This window comes from Trachurus japonicus, chromosome 13 (genome assembly GCF_045865225.1).
Source record: "Trachurus japonicus isolate A0001 chromosome 13, Traja_1.0".
NCBI lineage: Eukaryota > Metazoa > Chordata > Actinopteri > Carangiformes > Carangidae > Trachurus > Trachurus japonicus.
The window spans coordinates 16,595,012-16,617,838 of NC_140919.1; the positions used below are offsets into that span (position 1 = coordinate 16,595,012).

The 22,827-nt window shown below is 41.4% G+C and overlaps 1 protein-coding gene across 2 annotated transcripts in view; it reads right to left on the minus strand.

The window, feature by feature from the left end:
- LOC146975771 (chloride channel protein 2-like) overlaps positions 1-22,827 on the minus strand; it is a 169,569-nt gene that overhangs the window by 83,457 nt on the left and 63,285 nt on the right. For both annotated transcript variants that reach the window (XM_085795010.1, XM_085795009.1), the window contains exon 3: positions 719-850. In XM_085795010.1, coding sequence (XP_085651136.1) covers positions 719-850 — 132 coding nt within the window. The remainder of the gene's footprint in view (positions 1-718; positions 851-22,827) is intronic.

The following is a 22,827-nucleotide window of genomic DNA, read 5'->3' on the forward strand; positions in this document are numbered from 1 at the left end:
GGTGATGACGAGTCATGTTCTGCACTCAATTAAAAGAACTGTACATCATAACCAAAACTGACAAGACTAGGATGTCTTCTCCTTGAGAGTACAACACACACACACACACACACACACACACACACACACACACACACACACACACACACACACACACACACACACACACACACACACACACACACACACACACACACACACACACACACACACACACACACACACACACACACACACACACACACAGGAACCATCCATCCCTTCATCCTTTGATCCCCCTTCGATCCCTTTTCCTGTCTTCCATCCGTCCACCTCCACCTCCTTCATCTCTCACTTGTTCCTCTGTAACTTCTCCTTCCTGCTCATGTTCCTTCACTTCACTTGCATTCACTCGTTCTTTCTTCTATTTTTCTTCCTTTTTTTTTAACTGGACTTTTGTTATAAATAAAAATGAATGCTTAAAATTGATCCCATCATCCCACTACACATTTTCTAAGCTCTTATTTTTATTCATCCTCCCCTCCAGGCCTGACGTCCATTCATGTCGAGTTTATTTTATTTATTCATTCAGAAAAATGTAGTTTAGTCTAAATATAACAGTCAGTGAACCACCACTTCCTGTTTTCCTGTACACCTCCTCCTCCTCCTCTTCTTGTTTCTACCTCTTAAATCACCTCTTTTTATCCCTCCCTCCCTCTGTCCTCCCCCCGGTCCTCACCTTGTAGGCAGATGGCGATGCAGAAGTCCACCACCCAGCTGACCAGGGCCATGAGGAGTCCCAGCAGGATGAGGAAGATCCAGTCCTCCCCGACCCGCGAGATCAGGAACTTCTGACAGCGAACCGTGCAGACTACAGGGAGGGCAGGATAACAACACAAACATGTTAGGGCTGCAAAAACACACACTCAAAAAAACAAACAAACTACATTACCCACAAGGCACTGGGGTTGTGGAAAACACTGGTGACCAGCGACATTCGCTGCATTTCCATCCAAGAAACTGTAAACACATCACCTGCCCTGAAATCCATTAAATCCTAAATACTGTATCATTTTTGTTTTGATGAGAAGCAGCAGCCGAAGCCTCTCGTGTTAATGAGTCAGTGCAATTTTGGAAAACGCTGAAATCTATAATTTCACCCCGAAGGAACGCAGGATCAATGAAAGCTGGGTAATTTGGGCAATTTGGTTTTTACGGCTCAGTGATTTTCTAATAATTTTCTGGAGGGTTCCCAGGGAGAAACATGATTGATACTAATTACAGATAAGATAGAGGCAAAACTTCTGAGACTGTTTAAGGTAAACTGAGTTGATTTTATGATGATCGTGGCTGAAAATGGGCTGAATGTACCCAGCAATTACATTTAAATTGTGCTCCATATAGAAGGAAAGATTTATTCTGTATTTATTACTTATTATTGGAAACATCTTATGTGCAATGAAATTAAGTGTTTCTGCTCTTGTAACATAAAGCTATTAGAGGAGTTTTGAGAAAAGAAAGTTACAAACATTTATTTAACTTTTCTTTCTTCCACCAAAAGTAAACAAAGTTAGGTTTCCTTGAAAACTGATCACGGTGAGATTCAACGTAATTAGAAAACTGCTCCTCATTGACAAAATGAATTTCCCCTCTGGGATTAAATAAAGTATTTCTATTATATTCTATTGATGAAGCTTATTAGTTTATGCAATACTATTCAAAGAAAGAAGTTCACATTCCTTGAAAACTACAACTTACAAATTATAGTTTAGGTGAACTGGTTTTAGGGTTATTTGTCAGTTTCAGCTGTTGTCTTCTTTATAATACAAGCTGCTATAACATGAGCAATTTTGTTAGCAAAAATTGGGACATTTGGAGGTTTGTTTTTGTTTTGTTAAACTTTTTCTTTGTCAGTCTCTCCCAAATTTCACCAAACCTGTTTTCTTTCTTTCTTTTCTTCTGGACAGTTAATACAATGTAGCATATCTCCCTTTTAAAGGATTACTGCTTCTTTACTCATCCTTTGCAATCTATCACATCTTTACATAAAGAGTTGACTGTCATCGGCGTATCATTTAAGTCAACTACTTGTTATTGTTATTTTTAATTCAAGCTTGGATGGAAACTCAGCAAACTGTGGTGTAGAATAAAAATACTAGAAAAAATAACACAACCTCAGAATCCAGTGCAAAAACAAGAAGTAACAGAACAGAACAGAAACTGTTACTGTTATGACACAAGCCGACGGATTGTGCCGTTACCTCGTGTTAAGATTATTATTATTACCGAGTGGAGCAGGCTGACGACAGAGTGGACGACACTGATCTACGACGCTCAGACTATATTAAGTGCACAGCACAAAAATGGAGGCACTACAAAGCAGAACACAACACACACACAAGAATCGTCACAATCGGATCGACTGTACTCACCTGCCAACACCACAACGACTCAGTCGCAGAGTCAACACTCGCATACACACAGATACTTATTAAGACTAATTGCTGGGACAAAAAAGTTAGTTTTCGAAAGTGACTCTTTGCAGTGTGCACACACTCACCATTACCCATAATGCCCCTCTCTCCTCCTCCTCCTTTCCTACCATCTTTCAGGCCTGTTCTTGTTTCTGCATCGTTCAATCATTGATCATCACTTTTTTTCAACAGCAGCGTTTGATTGTGGAGAAACCAAACTCACACACTGCAGCTGTGAGTGTGGTGTGTTCACGGTGACGCTAAACATGTGATGCAACAGATTCGCCAGAGACTTTGTGGATGAAGTGAAATGAAACGGAGGCAAAGAAGACGAGAAAACACAGAAAGTGGAGGCGAGACTGACACCTCAGTTTGACTGACAGACAGAGAGAGAGAGGGAGAGAGATGATGGATGCTGCAAGGATGGAGAAAAAAAACACACACATATGATCACATTCTTCCAATCAACACCTTCAAGAGCCGTCTCACACACACATACACACAAATGCAGGCAAAGACTGTCACACACACACACACACACACACACACACACACACACACACACACACACACACACACACACACACACACACACACACACACACACACACACACACACACACACACACACACACACACACACACACACACACACACACACAGCTCTCCATCACTGTGCAGACAGTAATGTGACAATTCTAAGAAACAGGCTTTGTACATGTGTATATTTAGATTTATGTTATTTCAGCATGTGTGTATGTGTGCTTGTGTGTTTGTGTGTGTGTGAATGTGCTTGTGCGTCATCTCACCCACGGGCCGTCTGTGTTCTTGGACCCCTTCTGTCATCTAGACACTAGTCAGTGTAAATGGGTGTTAGTGTGTGTGTGTGTGTGTGTGTGTGTGTGTGTGTGTGCAGACATGATTTCTCTGTAGCCTACTTTTATACATGGTGTTTGTGTGTGTGTGTGTGTGTGTGTATGTGTGTATGTGTGTGTGTGCGTGTGTGTGTGTGTGTGTGTGTGTGTCTAGCAGCAAGTGTAATCTTGTCTTTTTGGAGATGTAATTTAGTTAGCTCCGTCTGTGCTGGTATTGCTTAATAGGTTTTTCTGCAGTACGCACACACACACACACACACACACACACACAGACACACACACCTACTCTCTCTCTCTCACACACACACACAGACACACACTCTCTCTCACACACACGTGCAGACTGGTTGCTGACTTTATTCTTCCTGGCATGCAATAAGCAGCATGCTAGTTCCCAATCACTCTCATTGCCTTCTGACTCACCCTCTGCACCACTCTCCTCCCCCCTCTCCCCTCCCTGATCCCATCATCCCTCACTGCACTGCCCCCTCCTCCCCCCTTTTTTCTTTTTTTACTTCCCTTCCTCTGCTCCCTACTAATCACATTCAACCTCTGACTTTACCTCTCATCTCCTCCTCCTCCTTCTCCTCCTCTCTCTCTCGGTCCTTATCTCCCGCCTTGCACTCCTCCTCCTTTTCCACACTTTTCTTTCTTCTTTATCACCCCTCTTCTTCTTTCCCATCTTGCTCCCTTCATTCTCGGTTGCCTGCTTGCTCGTTCACTCTCTCTTCAGTGGGAGATGTAATGCCCCACATACCTGCCAAGACTAATTTAGGTTGCCGTGGCTACACAGTGCATCCATTTCCTTGGCCTAGCATTAGGAGACTGGCACATATGTGTTTCTGCTGGTTTTTACTTTAGCGTCAGGTCTTTCTTTCTTTCTTTTTTTTCTTAGGACTCAAACTACAGATATTTGATATTTAGGAGCTAATAAAAGTTTAAAGGGACCTTCCTGCAAATCTAATGTAACACTAATGTACTTGAACAAATTGTATGTGCTTCTGCCATCATGAGGTGACCAGGTGACCTTTGACCTCCAAATACTAATCTTCAAACGGATATTTGTTCTGAATCTGAAGGATTTCCCTCAACGAGTTCCGAAGATATTTCATACAACACATCATATGACTCACTATTTGACTTTGCGGCAATTTGAAGACAGTTAAAAAAAAGAAAAACTACTGTATTTTCTGGACTATATGTCGCACCAGAATATTAGTCGCACCCATCAAAAAATACATCTACTAATACGGTCTATAAGTCGCATTTATTTTTGAAACATTTAATTAATAGCCAGGTGATGGTCTCACATAATGGCCAGGGCTTTGTTTACATGAACAAATAGGCCGGCACCAAATAGCCTTGGAAAGTCGTCAGATTTAGCGAGAAAGTCGCCACACTGTACGGCGTCATACATGACATGGCGTATATTTTTGATATATAAGTCGCTGCTAAATATAGGTCGCATGGCCAGCCAAACTACTAAAAAAAGCGCGACTTATAGTCCAGAAAATATGAAATTGTTAAAATTTAATGTTTCAAATTTGATATTACATTTTCACAGACTACAAAGGGGCGATTGGAGGACACTTTCAGAGAAGCTGCTCTAAACCTGAACTCTCTTTAACCCAGAACCAACAATTTCTTTTCTAAAACTAATCAAACTGTGATCGCTCTATGAACTTCACTTTCATTGTGGGTTTATTATTGTCAACATGATGACCAAGGTTGGATAGATCTCTCTGGTTCAAATCAGAGATAAGAGACAAAAAACCAACATGGTTATGTAGCTTCACAACTGTTCTGTATTATAATAATAATCTCTGACAAACACTCCTGACTGAATAATCAGCAATCGATCAAACTGCACCATGTTCATTATCTCAGGCGAAACTATAAAAAACAATATTTAATAGAATAATATCAGAAACTGAAAACCAACATGTGGCTTACCTCTACTGTGATAATGCTGAAATCGAAGGGAAACACACACACCTCCACTTTCTAAGAAAACCACTACCGGTGCAGATTCCCTGCTGCTGCTCCGACTTAAAACCCAATTATTTAAATCACCCCCTCATTTGTTATGCAAGGTGACAGCTATATATGGGTGTAAAGGGTGAAAGAGCGCCGCCACCATTAATGCCTCAATTTCGCACAGTCATACCAATGAGGCCTATCCCCGTTCGGTGTGTATGTGCCCCCACATTCATTATGTAGCTTCATGCAAAAGGAGGAGATTCAATTAGAAATGCCTGGCTGTGTTTAAGACCACCAGCTTAATTAGATTAGCATTAAAATAGATAGAAAGTGACCATTCAGCTCTTCTGCTTTTCAAACAGCAACTCAGGAAGATAAAGATCCAGTGTGGACAGTATAGTGGAAAAATGTACCATACGTACAGATCACAATAAAGGGATAAGTGGCTGATTCTTCACTTAAAGTTGGGCCATTTCCAAACTGTAATATCTTTAGTTTTTATATTCTGGTATTGTTTTGGTTAAGGAAAAACGGATGCTGTCTCTGAACAGCAGTTTAAAGTTGTATTTGTTCCATTTATTTGCCACAGACATGACAGCATCACATACTGTTAACTAAATGTGAAAAAGTAGACAGTACTTAATAGAATGTTAGTAGAGTGCACGGTGTTTAAGAATTAGTAGAGTGGGCGGTCATTAAAGTGAAATTCCGGCGTAAGTGTAAACCATGGTCAAACACACCGTAACACCGAGTTAGACCCCCCCTCGAGAGATCAATTTGCCCGACCGCTACATTCACGAGATCCACCAACTTCAGCAAATACCGCAATATCGCCACACACGGCGCTGTCCGGATCCACTGTCTGACCGCAACCAAAACGCCACCATTTGCCCAAAATAATGCTCAGAACTGCACCAAATGTCATCAATAGTACACACAGGGTCCCAGCACGTAGTACGAGTTGTCAAACATCTGCTAGCTTTGCCTGTTTTCTTTAGCAAGGAGATGCAACTCAACTCACCTACTTCTCCTCCGGGAGCCGCTCGTTCGTGAGGAAGCCCTGACGAGTCGATCACCGAGTGCACCGGAGTTCCGCAGCTCTTAAAAATGCTCATTTGCGCCTATATCGTGGCCAGCACTCGATAATAATAGTTATAAAGTGATATGCAAGATATAAAAAAAAAACTCTGATTGTATTTCCATGAGGTAATTGTTGATTGAGCTGCGGAACTCCGGTGCACTCGGTGATCGACTCGTCAGGGCTTTCTCACCAACAAGCGGCTCCCGGAGGAGAAGTAGGTGAGTTGAGTTGCATCTCCTTGCTAAAGAAAACAGGCAAAGCTAGCAGATGTTTGACAACTCGTACTACGTGCTGGGACCCTGTGTGTACTATTGATGACATTTGGTGCAGTTCTGAGCATTATTTTGGGCAAATGGTGGCGTTTTGGTTGCGGTCAGACAGTGGATCCGGACAGCGCCGTGTGTGGCGATATTGCGGTATTTGCTGAAGTTGGTGGATCTCGTGAATGTAGCGGTCGGGCAAATTGATCTCTCGAGGGGGGGTCTAACTCGGTGTTACGGTGTGTTTGACCATGGTTTACACTTACGCCGGAATTTCACTTTAATAGAATATTAGTAGAGTGGGCGGTCTTTAATAGAATATTAGTAGAGTGGGCGGTCCTTTAGAGAACGTGGTAAAGTGGGGGGCCCTTAATAGAATGTTAGTAGAGTGGGCGGCCCTTAATAGAATGTTAGTAGAGTGGGCGGTCCTTTAGAGAACGTGGTAAAGTGGGCGGCCCTTAATAGAATGTTAGTAGAGTGGGCGGTCCTTAATAGAATATTAGTAGAGTGCACGGTGTGTAAGAATGTTAGTAGAGTGGGCGGTCCTCAATAGAATGTTAGTAGAGTGGGCGGTCCTTAATAGAATATTAGTAGAGTGCACGGTGTGTAAGAATGTTAGTAGAGTGGGCGGTCCTCAACAGAATGTTAGTAGAGTGGGCGGTCCTTAATAGAATATTAGTAGAGTGGGCGGCCCTTAATAGAATGTTAGTAGAGTGGGCGGCCCTTAATAGAATATTAGTAGAGTGCACGGTGTGTAAGAATGTTAGTAGAGTGGGCGGTCCTTTAGAGAACGTGGTAAAGTGGGCGGCCCTTAATAGAATGTTAGTAGAGTGGGTGGTCCGAGAATGTAGTAGAGTGGGCAGTCCTTAATAGAATGTTAGTAGAGTGGGCGGTTCTTTAAAGAATGTTAGTAGAGTAGGCAGTCCTTAATAGAATGTTAGTAGAGTGGGTGGTCCGAGAATGTAGTAGAGTGGGCAGTCCTTAATAGAATGTTAGTAGAGTGGGCGGTTCTTTAAAGAATGTTAGTGGAGTGGGCAGTCCTTAATAGAATGCTAGTAGAGTGGGTGGTCCTTAAGATAATGTCAATTCAGTGGGCGGTCCTTAAACGTTCACTCTGATACAGTGATGTGGACATGTGGTCCAGACGAGTTGAACACTTTACATTAAATCACCTGAGACGGACGTTAACTGAACCCATCTTACCAGTCCAGGAAGCTCAGTGTCTTGTAGCAGTGCAAGTTTACATAAAAAGTAGTTTGCATGATATAATCTATATGAAAACTTTGCCTGACTCAAATTCCAGCACTTTCAAGATGGTTTGCAGCTGCTCAACAGATCAAATTGATCAAGTTTGCCTTATTCAAACGCTCAGTGTGGATTCACAGCATCCACACTGAGTTTATTAAAGTTATTAAACTTGACATGTGCAGTGTGAGAGAAGATGGAAAGACAAAAGCAGCAGAGGAAGAACTAAAAAGAGTAAAACCTAACAAGACAAATTGGCCCCTTAAGCCAGAACAGAAACATCGTCAGAGTAATAAAACCAACAAAGCATCTGTAAATGTTTCCTCTCCTACTTAATACGACCGTCTCCATTCCCTCAGCTCGCTGCAACTGAAGCATCTCCTTCTCACCCTCCGCTCCCTTCCTCCCTGTTCATCCATTCATTAATCCATCTCTCCATCCCTCCTCCGCTCTTTTTCCTTCGTGTTGATGTTTTCTCTATGCTAATGAGATGTAAAATGAGGTGGTGTTTATGTAAATGTGCTGTAACGGCGGTCCCGGGCGAGCGGGCAAAGCGCCTCGTCTCGCATTCAATCACTCCGTTCTCTCGTTGAGTAACGACGGTTGTGACACCTCTCTTATGGCTGCAGTACAATGTCTGCTTAATGAGGTGTAATGCTGTATCTGCAGCCCCTCACAACACACACACACACACACACCAACACACACATACACAACGCACACACACATATTAACAGACCAGCACTATCACTAAAGCTATTATGCAGAAACAGCCTCGCTATCCCTCCTTTAATCGCCTCCGAAGAGTGTGTGATGTATGTTTAACGTTTCTTTCGGCACTGACACTAAAACCCAGCGCTCTCCACTGGGATGTTTTTTTCCAAATTAAAAAGCCAAACATCGAGGATCATCAAGTGGACTCGTACAGTAAATGTAGAAGCACTGTTTCTGTGACTCAAACGAGGCAGAGGAGGTAGTGGCGAGCAGGGACGATGCTCCTGAGGTCAGATTGCGTTTTTATCTTCACGTTGGTGCCTCACTGTTGTGTGTTAGGTGACATACAGTATTTCACTTTAGATGGTCTTTATTAAGCTCATGTGGGGAGGTTCTGGTGACTCTTGTTGCTTGAAACTCAACTTTCAGGACAGTTTTTGAGAGCCTGTCCGTCCACATGGATACAGGTTTAAGTGAATCTGCATATGTTTTTTGTTTTTTTTAATCATTTCTGTGTTTCGTCCAGACGGAAACAACATTTTAGGTGGCGAAAACCGTATTTTTTAGAAACGGGTCCCAGAGTGGGAAAATCTCATAACGCCACCCCAGCGTCTTTGTGTAGACACCCAAAACGGATCTTTTGTGAAGCAATGATGTAATACCCCCAACCAAACTGTAACCTGAGCCACACTGCTAGACGTAGGCCTATACCGTCTATGGACAAATGGCCGCAGGGTTCTTACGGATCCTTAAAAAGTCTTAAAAGGCATTGAATTCATTAATCTAAAAACAAGGCCTTAATTGGCATTAAAATGTCTTAAATCAATTTTTCAAAGGTCTTAAAAATGTTAACACTTGGTAAGTGGGATTTTATGATTGTAATTAGTCTCAAATCTCAAAGTAACTGTCCTATGTGCACTGATACGACTCCCAGTCAACATTTAGTCGACTTGTAATGTTTGGAGTTTGATACATAGGGGAAGCTTTCCATTTTCTCTGTTTTTGGTGTTTATGTGCAGCAGCGTTTAGTGTTACCACAGCGTTTTGAGTCGTTTTAGTGCATCCGTGTGTACACAGATATTTCTGGAAATGATGCCGTGTTTATGGAAAACTTTTTCAAAATTAAGAAGAAAAAGATTGTTTTGGGTAAAGCTCTGTTTCCGTGTGGACAAGGCCTAAATATCAGATTTGCAAAACATCCTCAAACCGAAACAACTATACAGGTTGTTTTGAGGTCATGTCAATCTCACGAATGATAACAGTTCCTCTTTGTTCATGATGAACAGGTACAGTATCACAGTTGTGGCACTTCTTGAAGATAAAAATGAAACTGATGACTTTAAGTTATTGGATGAACAGCAAGCTAACCTATACTGTTGCTGAGTAACGATGGACTGGTAAAACCTTAAGTGCATCAATTTTGACAAAGTGCAAATAAGCATATAGTATAATATATAAAAAAGCATTTACAAATGCTTGTAAAACAACAATTCAACAATATCAAACATAAAGTTATAGACTAGCCTATATCTATACTCTCAGGATATCCTGGGCAATCAGAAGATTCATTCTGAAGGTAAGAGGTCATATTTTGTATAAATAATAATATAAACATGAATAAAACTAAGTTGAAATTGATTTCCCAGGGACCAATAAAAGCAGCACATATATCTACATGTTGGTGCACAGCCAGTGACAAATAACTAAATACCAATATGAAAAAAATAATACTAATTTGTTGATGGCACAACCAAATCTATGATGAATAAATCTACATATGTGGAGAATATGCATGAATACAGTCTACTTCAATAGTATCTGCCTTTATTCATAAGGAAACAAGAAAGAACCAGCTCATTATTTCAGCCCTGAAGACACTCAGTGTGTAAATAATGTCTCGCTCTCTCTGGAGACGTCCCCCCTTTCCTCAGTGTCTGTGACCCACAGTCTGCAAACTCCACGGTCAGTCGCAGAATTAAAGCGTCCGACTCGAGGAGATTTCTCATCCCCGCCTCTGATGCCCACAGATCCTGACGCTTGGTTCCCTTTTAGTTTTAAACCCACAAGGGCTTTCCAATAGGTTGAACCTCATGTGTGGTCGTTCATCACCTGCAGGTCCCTGGATGCTGTTTAATAAGAGTCACGCCCACATGTGTCAGAGAAACGCTGAGGAAGGCCAAGAGCTGGAGGAAATTAGTTCCTGTCTGCTGCTGTGTTTCAACCACGGTCGTACTGCAGCACTCTAAAAAAAAAAAACTTAAAGGTCCCATATAAAGTGATATATTCATGTGTAGTGTGATTATAAAGCAGCTCTAGGTTCTATATTAATACTGTGAAAGTATCAAAGCCTCAGTCCACAGAGAAATGCACACAGCCTGTATTCAGAAACTGAGCCTTAAAACCAGCCGTCAGTAGCCTACTTCCTGTCACTTTGTGATGTCACAACAAAGTGGTCACTAAGCCCCGCCCCCAAGATGGACCCACCATCCAACACTTTGCAGGATTTGGTTTCTCTGACTTTTTTTATTCTGAAATCCACTCTTTGATCACTCAGAAAACAGTCAGCCAATCAGAAGAGATGTTCAGTTGAACCCCCTCTCTACTGATTGGCTGACACCTACAGAGAGATGCTGAGAGAGGAGATGCAAAACTACACTGAGATGGTTTTTGGCTCATAAGAACCACAAATACATCTTCTCATGGATCAAAACTAGAAAATAAAACAACCGGAGAGTGTAAAACATGGAACCTTTAAGTTTGGTAGAATGGATTATGAAACAAATATGGAAATTAGGGTTTTTTTTAAACTGTTTTTAATAAAATATCTTGGAATGTTTCAGTCTAAGGTGAACCATAACGTTCAGGCTGAATCAGGGTTTAATCGGCCTGAAGCTCCTGTCGTCTGAGCTCGGCTTAACGAGTTGGCAAGACAATCCTCCATCGCTTTGTCACCACCTTCTGAAATTGGTCCCATTCATATTTAAATCCAATACTCCAATATTTCTGCAGCGTGAACCACTGGCATCGGCGAGCGAGTGAAGGCGAGGAGCCTTAAAAATATCAGCACACAACAGATGGTTCCTGTCCTCGCTTCATTTCACTGCTTAGTTTTATTTATTTATTTATTTCTAAGTCCGAGTCTGAGCGCCAAACTCTTTACTCCAACTTTAAACTCCTCGATCAATCGTGCTTTTTCATCTTCAACCGAACACACTCAAAGATCAATAAAACGGTCCTGACATCTCCTCTAATGAATTGATCAGGGTCGTGGGTCACTGGGTTTATTTTCTCTCTCTCTCTCTGATCAGAGCTTCAGAACCAGCCGAGCCAGGAAGCTGCTTGCTGACTTCTTGGTTTGAATCAAGAGCATCCTACAGTAGCTATACTACAGGTTGTTCACCTTCCTCTTGCCTGCTGAAATAACTTCACCAAATGTGGATTCATCCACTGCAGAAAATAGTCCCACCACACACCACATTCCCTAAAACTAAAGTCTCAGTTGGCCGATTGACTTAAAGTTAAAGTTTTTTAAAAATGTGCTTCCAGATTTCCAGACTTGGAAAAACTAAACAACTTTAAGTTTATTACACTAATTAGTTGAAATTTAAGAGCCACACCAGGCTTGTTGCAAAAAAAAGTTTCTTTTACAAAATCTATCTTTTTAAAGCCTAGAACTGATGATTTTGTAAGAAAGATCTTTAACATGTCTCCACTTTTATAGTGAAAAATCAACTCTCTGCACTATAAACCACCAAAAATATTTAATCAACATGGTGCCATGCATGAAAACGGCAGCTTTGCTCTTGTTTTTAGTTATGTATTCCCAGAAATAAGGACATAATAATCTTCTATAATTGCATCTGGTTTGGTAACTTCACTCCAACTCATCATGGCAACTGTTTAGACTTTATTTTGGATATTTAGGGTCAATAAAGCTCATTAACATCAAATTTTGGCTTCAGTTATGACCTAATGAACACGCATCGATTGATTATCAAGGACAGGTCTATGTCAAAACTTCATCAGGAGACAGTTTGAGACCTAACACCTTACTGTAGTGAAGTGTGTGAAACTGAAAAATGAAAATAGTGATAATTAATTACATTTGCAACAAGTGTGATGGGGAACCATTTGTGTTACTTGTACGCCCACTACAAATGATGCACATAATTAAAAAAAACAAACATATTTCTGATGTAAAAACATCCGGATATTTCAGGGTTAAGATGAGTCACCTTAATTAAAAATCTTACACATTAATGATGTAAATATTCTGATGATTTAAGGTCATTAACGATCAGTTTGGCTCTGATCAGCAGTGTGTACTGTACAGTGAGTCCTGACACTTGAGACCTTATTGACAGTTCATGTCTTAATTAACTCTGATGAGCTTCTGTTTTATGATCCTCAGTCAAACACTGGTGGTGAACAAAATTAGCTCTGCATCAACACTGAGGCTGCCATGATGTGATTCAGATGATTCAGAAAGCAGCAGTATGATTTCTCCAGAGGCCACACACACAGGCACACACAGGCACACACAGACACACACAGGCACAGGCACAGGCACAGGCACACACACACACACACACACACACACACACACACACACACACACACACACACACACACACAGACACACACACGCGCGCACACACACACACAGGTAGACGGTGACAGTGATGATGACAATAACAGTCCATCAACTTAATTGTGGGTGAGAAAGTATAAATGCGCTGGGGAAACATATTTCTATCTGTTTTGTGTGTGTGTGTGTGTGTGTGTGTGTGTGTGTGTGTGTGTAGCCCCGTGCACAAAGGCGAGGGAGGGGTAAGTTGTTTCATTTCCTGGATGAAAGCCTGGTGAACCAAAAGCCAAGGGACCTGCTGCTAACGCTCTGCACCTCTTCTCTCTTCCTCCTTTCTCACTCCATCTCCATTTATTTCATCTATCCAATCCCCAGACCTTTGCCATCCATTCATCCATCCATCCATCTGCCCCCCTGCCTCCTTCACTCACTTTATTTCTCCCTCCCTCCCCTCTCTCTGTCTTTTAGCCTCTCTATCTCTCTCTCTCTCTCTGCCTCCTCCAAGTTTTCCCTCTCCTTCAAATCATTCTCCCATTTCCGCTCTGCCTCCATTCATTTCTCTTACTCTCTCTACTTTTCCCACCCCAACCTCCCCCCCCACCATCTCCATCTCCACAAACCCCCACCCCACCCCCCACCACCCCATCCTAACCGCCCATCTCTGCCGCTGCCGAGTCAGCACTTCCGTTCTGCAGTCCTCTGCAGACACACAACTGCACTGATTTACACTTTTACACCCGAGCACAACCAATTTCACAGCTTTTCCCCTGCACATGCCTTTTTGCTGTTATTTAAAATGACAGCAACACACCCAAACACACACACACACACACACGTATATATATATATATACACAAAACAGCAGCATACATACAAGGTTACACATTCATACATATGCAAGCAGAGAAATGAAGCAAACACACCATCAATCTTAGGAGAAACAAAAGAAAAAGTATTAAAAGTTGCAAGCGAATGCACCACAAAACACACACACAGACACACTGCACACAGCTGAGGGAAAAGGACTACATAAGTGTGCATATATCTATGTTTGTATGTGTGCGTGCGTGTGTGTGTGGCCGTGGCATATTCATCTGTTCTTAAGCAGCCCTAAGAAAGAAGACATTGATCATCATGCTTGTCTGCAGCTTGCACTGCCTAATCAGAACCATTCATCTCATTCATTCATTCACACACAAACACACACACACACACACACATATATATATAAAACACACTGCTAAACTAAGATGTTCAGAGCCCTTTATTACTTTCCATTAGAGCTGCAGGCTGCTGTAATAAGGCTGGGCCGGGCGAGTTAGTCTTTTTTGGCACAGAAACACACACACACAGCAGAGTGGGAATAACACACACACATACACACACATACAGATATTTTTCATGTTGGCTGTTGATTAATATGAAGCCACAAGGTGAATGTGCGTGCGTGTGTGCATGTGTGTATGTGCAGGCGTTAGTTTGCAAACTGCAGGATCATCAGACTTTGGCTTGGAGTTTATTTCCTGTTTTTTCGCCCTCACACACAAACACAGACATAAAAACAAACCAAGATATATACATGTATATATAAATATTTTAATATTATTGATGGCGGCATTAATATGTTGGAAAGCAGAAGGGGGGGAGGGGACGTCTCTCAAGCGCTTGATAAAGCTGGAGCAACACTTAATGATCACTTATTAAAGATTAATGATGGCGTAGTGATGCAGCTGTAGCTATTAGGGGGCGTGTCAGAGGGCTGGAGCTGCAGGAGCCGACTGGGGGGGGGGGGGGTGATACACAACATGTTTTGTCTATTGTTTACCAGAGATAAAGTCGTGGGCCGGGGCTTCCAGAACATACGGGTACCCTGACCCTGGAGGACAAATAACAAGACCACATAACATAACATAGTTAAACACAAGCAGTGTCGCTCCGCGTCGGCACAATCCATCCTTCATTTCAAACAAGTTTCTTTTTCCCCCCTTCAATGTAAAATGAAGGAGAAAAATCCATCCATTTCTCCACGTAATATTATTATTTTGTGATGGATGCAGGTCCTGTGCAAACTCAGCAACACGGCAAATGAACGAGCGGCGGCGGCGGCAAAGAAAGAGAGAGAGAGAGGAAGGGAGAGAGTGATGGGGAAAATGCAAACCCTGAAACAGAGAGGGATAAAAGTGGTGATGAGAGGAAGAGGAGGAGGAGGAGGAGGAGAGGGGAGAGTCTGAGATAAGGATGAAGAAAAAATAAGATGGTGAAGAAGGAATATATAAAAGGAGGAGAGGACATAAAAGACAGGCACTTTTATAATAAGTCTAGGTAATGAAGGATATAGCTCTCATGAGGGTGACTTACTGGTTCGATCACATACACATATATTATCATAATGGACGAGAGCGGCTGAATATTTACTCCTGGAAATTGAGTGTTTGCTGAAGCACTAACTCACCTGGTGGGCGCCCACAGGTGACACACAGGCTTACGTGACAAAGTAATGAAATACTTCCGTAATAACATGATTTATTATGTCACAGGAGAGTTATAATAGCAGACTAATATACTGTTCTATTGACTATATAGATTTACTAAAAAAGGCAAATGATGCTGTTAAATTTGACAGACTATGCTTCTGGCAGGTCATTAGCTAACAATATTTAGTGAGGATATTTATATATTATATATTTATTCATGTGATATTGAGAATATTTAAAAAATATTGAGAAAAGTATTTGTTTTAACGACTGGAACATGAATGAAAACCAGGATGTCAGTAAAACAGCATTTAAGCTAATAAGCTAAGCAGCTAAGTGTATTATTTTCTCTGATTTTACACATAGCCTATATTTGAATAGTATTATATAATAGACTAAATATCATTCGAATGATAATTCTACACTGCTGATGTTTTATCCTGTTTCCATTGCTTTTTGCATCTGCTAACAAGGATGCTAACTTTACATTTTTAGCAAAAAACTGGAAACATTAAAAGCCACTTTTCATGGTGCTACTGCTAAAATTTGCCGAATCCAAAAAGTTATGAGACTGCTTTTTGTTTACAGTAGTTGTGCATGAAATTTAAAGGTTTGATGGTTTAAGAATTAAAACAGGTATAAAGAAAAAAATCGCTGCTAACTGTACCTATGTGTGCTACGAGACATACAGTATCAACGCATACACTAGCTACATTAGGGCACAACATTTCAGCTATTCACAGTGTCTTATTGAGCAGTCAGTTAGTAGATATGATCAATCAAATCTTCAGCCCCTATAATACAGTCAGATAGGAACAAACTGTGAGATCATTACAACAAACACAGTAAGAGCAAAAACTAATTGAAGACTATTAAACCTCATTTGTTTCTCCCACAGGATTTCTTCCCAACCCTTCATAAAGATGATGGAGAGATAGAAAGTTTTCTTCTGGAGACGAGTGAGGATACAAATCTGCAAAGTATGGAAATAAAATAGTTGTGTGAGTGAGCGCTGTGGATCAGCTCTGGGCTCACTGATGATTAGAGAGTAATAACTCAGAACATGGGGCTCGGATGGATGGATGGAGAGAGAGAGAGAGAGAGAGAGGGATACACCAACACACACATACATTTCAGATTATACCCAGTGGCGATGAGGGGGCGGAGGAGGCGGTGATGGATTGCAGACGGAGGGAGAAGTGAAGAGAGCTGAGTGGTGAGAAAGGATGGAGAGGAAACGGAAGGAGAGGAAAAAGGAGAGTAAAAGAGGGGAGAGGATGGAGGAGGAGAGGGTGTGGAGAAAGGATATGAGGAGAAAGAAAGAAAGAAGAGGCTAAAAAAGAAAGAAAGAATAGAAAGATAGAAACAAAAAGGATAGGAAGAAAGAAAGAAAGAAAGAAAGAAAGAAAGAAAGAAGGCTAAAAAAGTAAGAAAAAAGAATAGATCGATAGAAACAAAGACTAAAAAAGAAAGAAAGAAAGAAAGAAAGAAAGAAAAGGCTATAATAGAAAGAAATAGAAAGAGAGAAACAAAAAGGATAGAAAGAAAGAAAGAAAGAAAGAAAGAAAGAAAGAAAGAAAGAAAGAAAGAAAGAAAGAAAGATAGAATAGATCGATAGAAACAAAAAGGTTAAAAAAGAAAGAAAGAAAGAAAAAGAGAGAAAGAAATCGGCTAAAGAAGACAAAAGAAAGACAGACTGATTGATTGATTGATTGATTGATTGATTGATTGACAACAATATAAACAAATGGGAGACACCACAGAAAAAGACAAGTACGTTCAATGAGACTTGTGGATACAGATGCGATGAAAATGAAGGAAGGATGGAGGAGAAGAAAGGAGGAAGACAAGGAAGAAGAAATAAAAGCAACAAACTCTGAAATCAGAGGAGGAATATCAATAAATTGAAAATATATATTTTTTTAAAACAAAGCTCGTGCAGCCTTGGCGTCGGTCGCAGCCACATGTTGATGATGTCACAATCTAACACATAAAAGCTAACGACGGCGTTAATAAAACTCTGGCCTGTGTGATCACAGCCGCAGTAAAGACTCAACACAGTGATTTACACACGTGCAGCTGCGCGAACACACTCACCTCTAAACGCAACAGCTTCACAAAATAAATCTGCTTTTATTGTCTCTACTCAACTCAGCGCTCTGATACAGGAAGTACAGACTTTTTATAATTGCACTTTATTTCCTTCAGGTTTGTTCACGGCTGAGAGGAGAAGTAACTCTCCTCCTCCATTTAAACCATCAGCCACAGACGGAGATGGAGAGAAACTGATCTGGGAACAGCATCGGTCTCTCAAACCGCTCCCAGCTGACTCAGAGACCTGATGACTTTAGCAACCCCACCGGTCCCTGAGTGACGGCATCACGACGGCTCGCCGCCTCTCAGCCTCTCAGCCGACCGACAGACAGGAGGAGAGTCTCACACAGAATCTCTTCACTCAACAGAGCTGAGAGATACTGAGTTTTATTTATTAATGACCGTATTAATACTATTATTATTGATTATAGATTAGATTATAGAGTGTGTGTTTAGAAAAGTGATGTATAGGTACATTTTATTATAATATGTTTGTTGGAAAGACACATGGAGCATAGATAGATACTGTAGATCGACAGAACGATAGATAGAATGATAGATAGATAGACATAACAATAGATAGATAGATAGATAGATAGATCGAACGAATGATAGAGCGATAGATAGAATGATAGATAGATAGACAGATAGATCGATAGAACGATAGATAGATAGATAGATAGATAGATAGATAGATAGATAGATAGATCGAACGACAGAACGATAGATAGATAGATCGACAGAACGATAGATAGATAGACATAACGATAGATAGACGATAGACAGAACGATAGATAGATAGAACGATAGATAGATAGAACAATAGATAGATAGATAGATAGATCGACCGAACAACAGAACGATAAATAGAGCGATAGAACGATAGATAGATAGATCGACAGAACGATAGATAGAACGATAGATAGATAGAACGATAGATAGAACGATAGATAGATAGAACGATAGATAGAACGATAGAACGATAGAACGATAGAACGATAGATAGATAGATAGAACGATAGATAGATAGATAGATAGATAGATAGATAGATAGATAGATAGATAGATAGATAGATAGATAGATAGATAGATAGATAGATAGATAGATAGATAGATAGACCAGAAGTTTTGATGTTTAAAAGTTCTGAGGGGAAAATTTAATTTGGATTTCACCAAACATTGGCCTTTAATCAAATCAATAGTCAAATTAGGAATCAAACATACTTTATGTAATAGACACAGCCAGTCAGTGTGTGTGTATCTCTCTGTTGGACTTGAACGTGGCCCGTTTGGCAGCGCTCCTGCTCCACACACTGGAGTCAGCACAGGACCAGTGATTTAGGGACCCAGGGACAGGTGTGTGTGTGTGTGTGTGTGTGTGTGTGTGTGTGAGTTAAATATGAAGTGAGCGTTACTGTGGCCATCTTGGCTCAACCTGCTGTCGCCCAGACGATAAAATCAATGCGAGACCCACACACACACACACACACACAATCTGCTTGAGTGAATCAAATATTGATCACTGGCCTGAGTCTCCTTGGTTACTTGATATTAAAGTGAAAGTTCCCTCACACACACACACACACACACACTCAGCCACACAGGCGACAATTTAACAGTGTGTGTGTGTGTGTGTTTTTGTGTGTAACATGCAAATAACTATTGTGTGCACTGTGCAGCCCAGAACACGCGTCAGTTTCAGATCAAACAGACAAACAAAAACATTATTTCAGATTTGCCCTGCTGACCCGAGCCTCAATATCCACTTCAGTTTTATCACAAACCCGTTGTTGAAACTATTGTTGTAGTAAAAATATTGATTTGTGGAGCTTTAATTGCTCGTCAGGTTGAATGAATGAACTCTGTGAAACACAATCAACCTGCTGTGAAGTGTTTTCTGCTGTTTTCCTGTAAAGTGACTCAACTGTAAAATGCACAGCAGCCGCTCAGCCTTTAAAGTCTGCAGGCGGCCGCTGTGGTTTGATTTGTGTTTGGTTCAGTTGGATAAGCGGCAGGTCGGAGCTGTGGTGTGTGTTACCACATGAGTATTGATGAGGTGGGCGGCGGCGAGGAAACTCTGGACCCGACAGCAACTGGTGGAGTTTAAAACACATCTGATGGGGCGTCGCGTGGCGTAGTGGTTAGAGCGGGCGCCCCATGTATAGAGGCACAGTCCTCGCTGCGGTCGGCCCCGGTTCGAGTCCCGCGTCGGGCGCCATTTGCTGCATGTCATCCCCCCTCTCTCTGCCTCCCCATTTCCTGTCTGTCTCAACTGTACTATCTATAAAGGCATAAAAGCCCAAAAAATATACTTTAAAAAAAAAAAAAAAACACATCTGATAAAACTGAGGAAGGAAAGAAAATCCATCTTTTTTTTAATCCTCCTCTTAATCTCTTCGTCTCATTCCTTCACTCTCCTTCAATTTCTGCCGTTCTTCCAGCACTAATGACCTTGATCTTAACTTTTAGTATACGGATGTCTGTTTGATGAATATTCATCAACATATCTACGTACAGTAGAGGTTTGATATCTCACCAAAGCTTTTTCTGAATTCCATGAAACTTCATGTGTCTTGTAACTTCTCAGGACAGATCATCACTGCCTCATGCTTTTAAGAAAAATGAATACACTACCATTTTAAAGAAATATAAACATTAAAACACATTTGCCAACTTTGCAAATTGCATCATAAAGACGGTGCTAGGAACGTCATCTCACAGTAATGCAGTATTTAGTGGAGATCCCCAGTTTGAGTCCTTAACTATGTTTATCCAGGGCTGATGGATGAAAATACCAAAATTCTCTGGGGTTCAACCAATAAAATGATCCGAAAATCCACATTCAATAAGAAGAAACAAGATGGTAAAAACAAAAATGACCTTACAGTATATATATATATACCAGGGCCTAAAACTTTTCAGGTCTTGGCTATTTTTTTATTTTTACTTTTTTTGTTCAAACCACAGATTATAAACAAATCAATACGTGATGTTGCCGACTGGTTTCTCAAGTGCAGGTCAATTTAGAAGCTCAGGCTGGGCTGCTCCACCATCGCCATCTTGGCAGCTCCTGACTCCGTCCCTAACCAATCCAAAAAAGGGCAAAGAGGAGGGGTTTGAACTGACTTAACTTGACTTTGTAAAAAAAAAAAAAATGTTCTGCTTTGTTTTTGATTAAAATCGCTTTCCCATAAAAAAGTTGTTTTAAAAAACTAAAACCAACTGAGTTTTAACTCCTCTGTTTCACTCAGACAAGTCTTAATCATACATAAGTTCTCAGCCTGACTGTGTCTCCTTAGTGCATCTTATATTGATAGAAAAAACACATTAATCGTTGCAGATGAGGCCAAATTTAATATTATCGGGTGGAAAAATACTTGGATATTTATTCAGTGTGGTTTCACTGCCCAGTTAGACTGATTCAAAATTTACATTCCTGCATCTTCTGTTTTGCTAATCCTTCCTAAACTACTGTGACAACATGTCAGGAGACATTAGCAGGCCAGGAAAACACACATTTTTTATGCATGCATGCACACGCACACATACACACACACACCTACAGGTACACTCATATACACCTACACACAACCAGTGGCAGTATGGGAAGTGTCAATAGTTAAGGAGTATTAAAGTGTGTGCACATGTGTGCTGTGTCCAATGTCCACCTGGACCGGCCATCAGCCAATCAGGTGCTTCGCCGCTCTGTCATTTCAATCTCCATAAAAATGGATGGGTGAGACAGGAGAGGGAGAGAGAGAGAGAAAGAGGGAAGAAGGGAGGGGAAGATGAGGGATAGGATGGAGGAGGTGAAAAAAGGAGGAAGGAGAGATTGAGAGGAGACAAGGAGACGAAGAGGAAGCAAATAAAGGAAAAGAGAACGAGAGCATATGAGCAACTGTTGGTCGCTAGGCGCCTGCCGGTCACCATAGCAACACGCTGCGCCATGCTGAGCTCCTGCTGACATCACACCTGTTGAAGCAAAATGCTGTGTGTCTGTGTCTGTGTGTGTGTGTGTGTGTGTGTGTGTGTTGGACCCAATTAAATGACATAGCAGCAGTGCAGGTGGACGGAGGGACGGAAACAGAGGGAGGGAAGAGAAAAGAAAAAGACAGCTGTGTATATTTCATCAACCCTGTGGACACAGCTGCTTTGTGTGTGTGTGTGTGTGTGTGTGTGTGTGTGTGTGTGTGTGTGTGTCTGTCTGTGTGTCTGTGTGTGTCCCTTCTAGGATGCTGGGAACCCATGTGGGAGCCCGTGACATCAGCAGTGAGAGTGAATGACAGCAGCCTGAAGCCACACACACACACACATACACACATACACACATACACACACACACACAGTCACAGCTGGAGGTTACCTGACCCTTTCCACAGCAACAGATAGGAAGACAGATTGAGATGGAGAGATACAAATAAAAAGGCAAAACAGATCAGATTTGGGGGGGTTAGAAAAAGAAGAAGAAAAGAAAAGAAAAGAATAAGAACCGATAGAGTTGATGTCGATTTGTTTTGGCAACTGCCATCAGATCTCTAAGTCACATCTGTGGGTAAATGAAGCTCGACTGGGATTTGGATTGGTGCATCACTGCAAGTTACCTTCTACTGCTGTGCGTGCGTGTGTGTGCATGTGTGTGTGTGTGTGTGTCAGGGCAAGTAGTTCCTCTTGTCAGCTGAATATTTTATGTCCGTTCTCATGGCTGACCTCTTTTAACAGAATTCGTTACGCTGCAGTCACGCACAAACACACGCACACGCTGAGTAATGTAATCAGCCTGCTTGTGTAATCTTTACCTTTTAACCCTGTCTGGTGCAGGGATTCATTTGAAACCAGACTTGACGCAAGAAACAATTAATAACGAAGACAAAGAATAAACAAATATTTATCTGTGATCATGTGACGCAACAAGAACTGACACACTTCATCACACACACATGCACGCACATGCATAACCACAGAAGACAGAACGACCACCACCACCACCACTCTCCTATACGCTGCAGTTCCTGTCCTCATGATGCTGCTGCTTCCGCCGCCACCCGACTGTGCTGCAGTGAAGC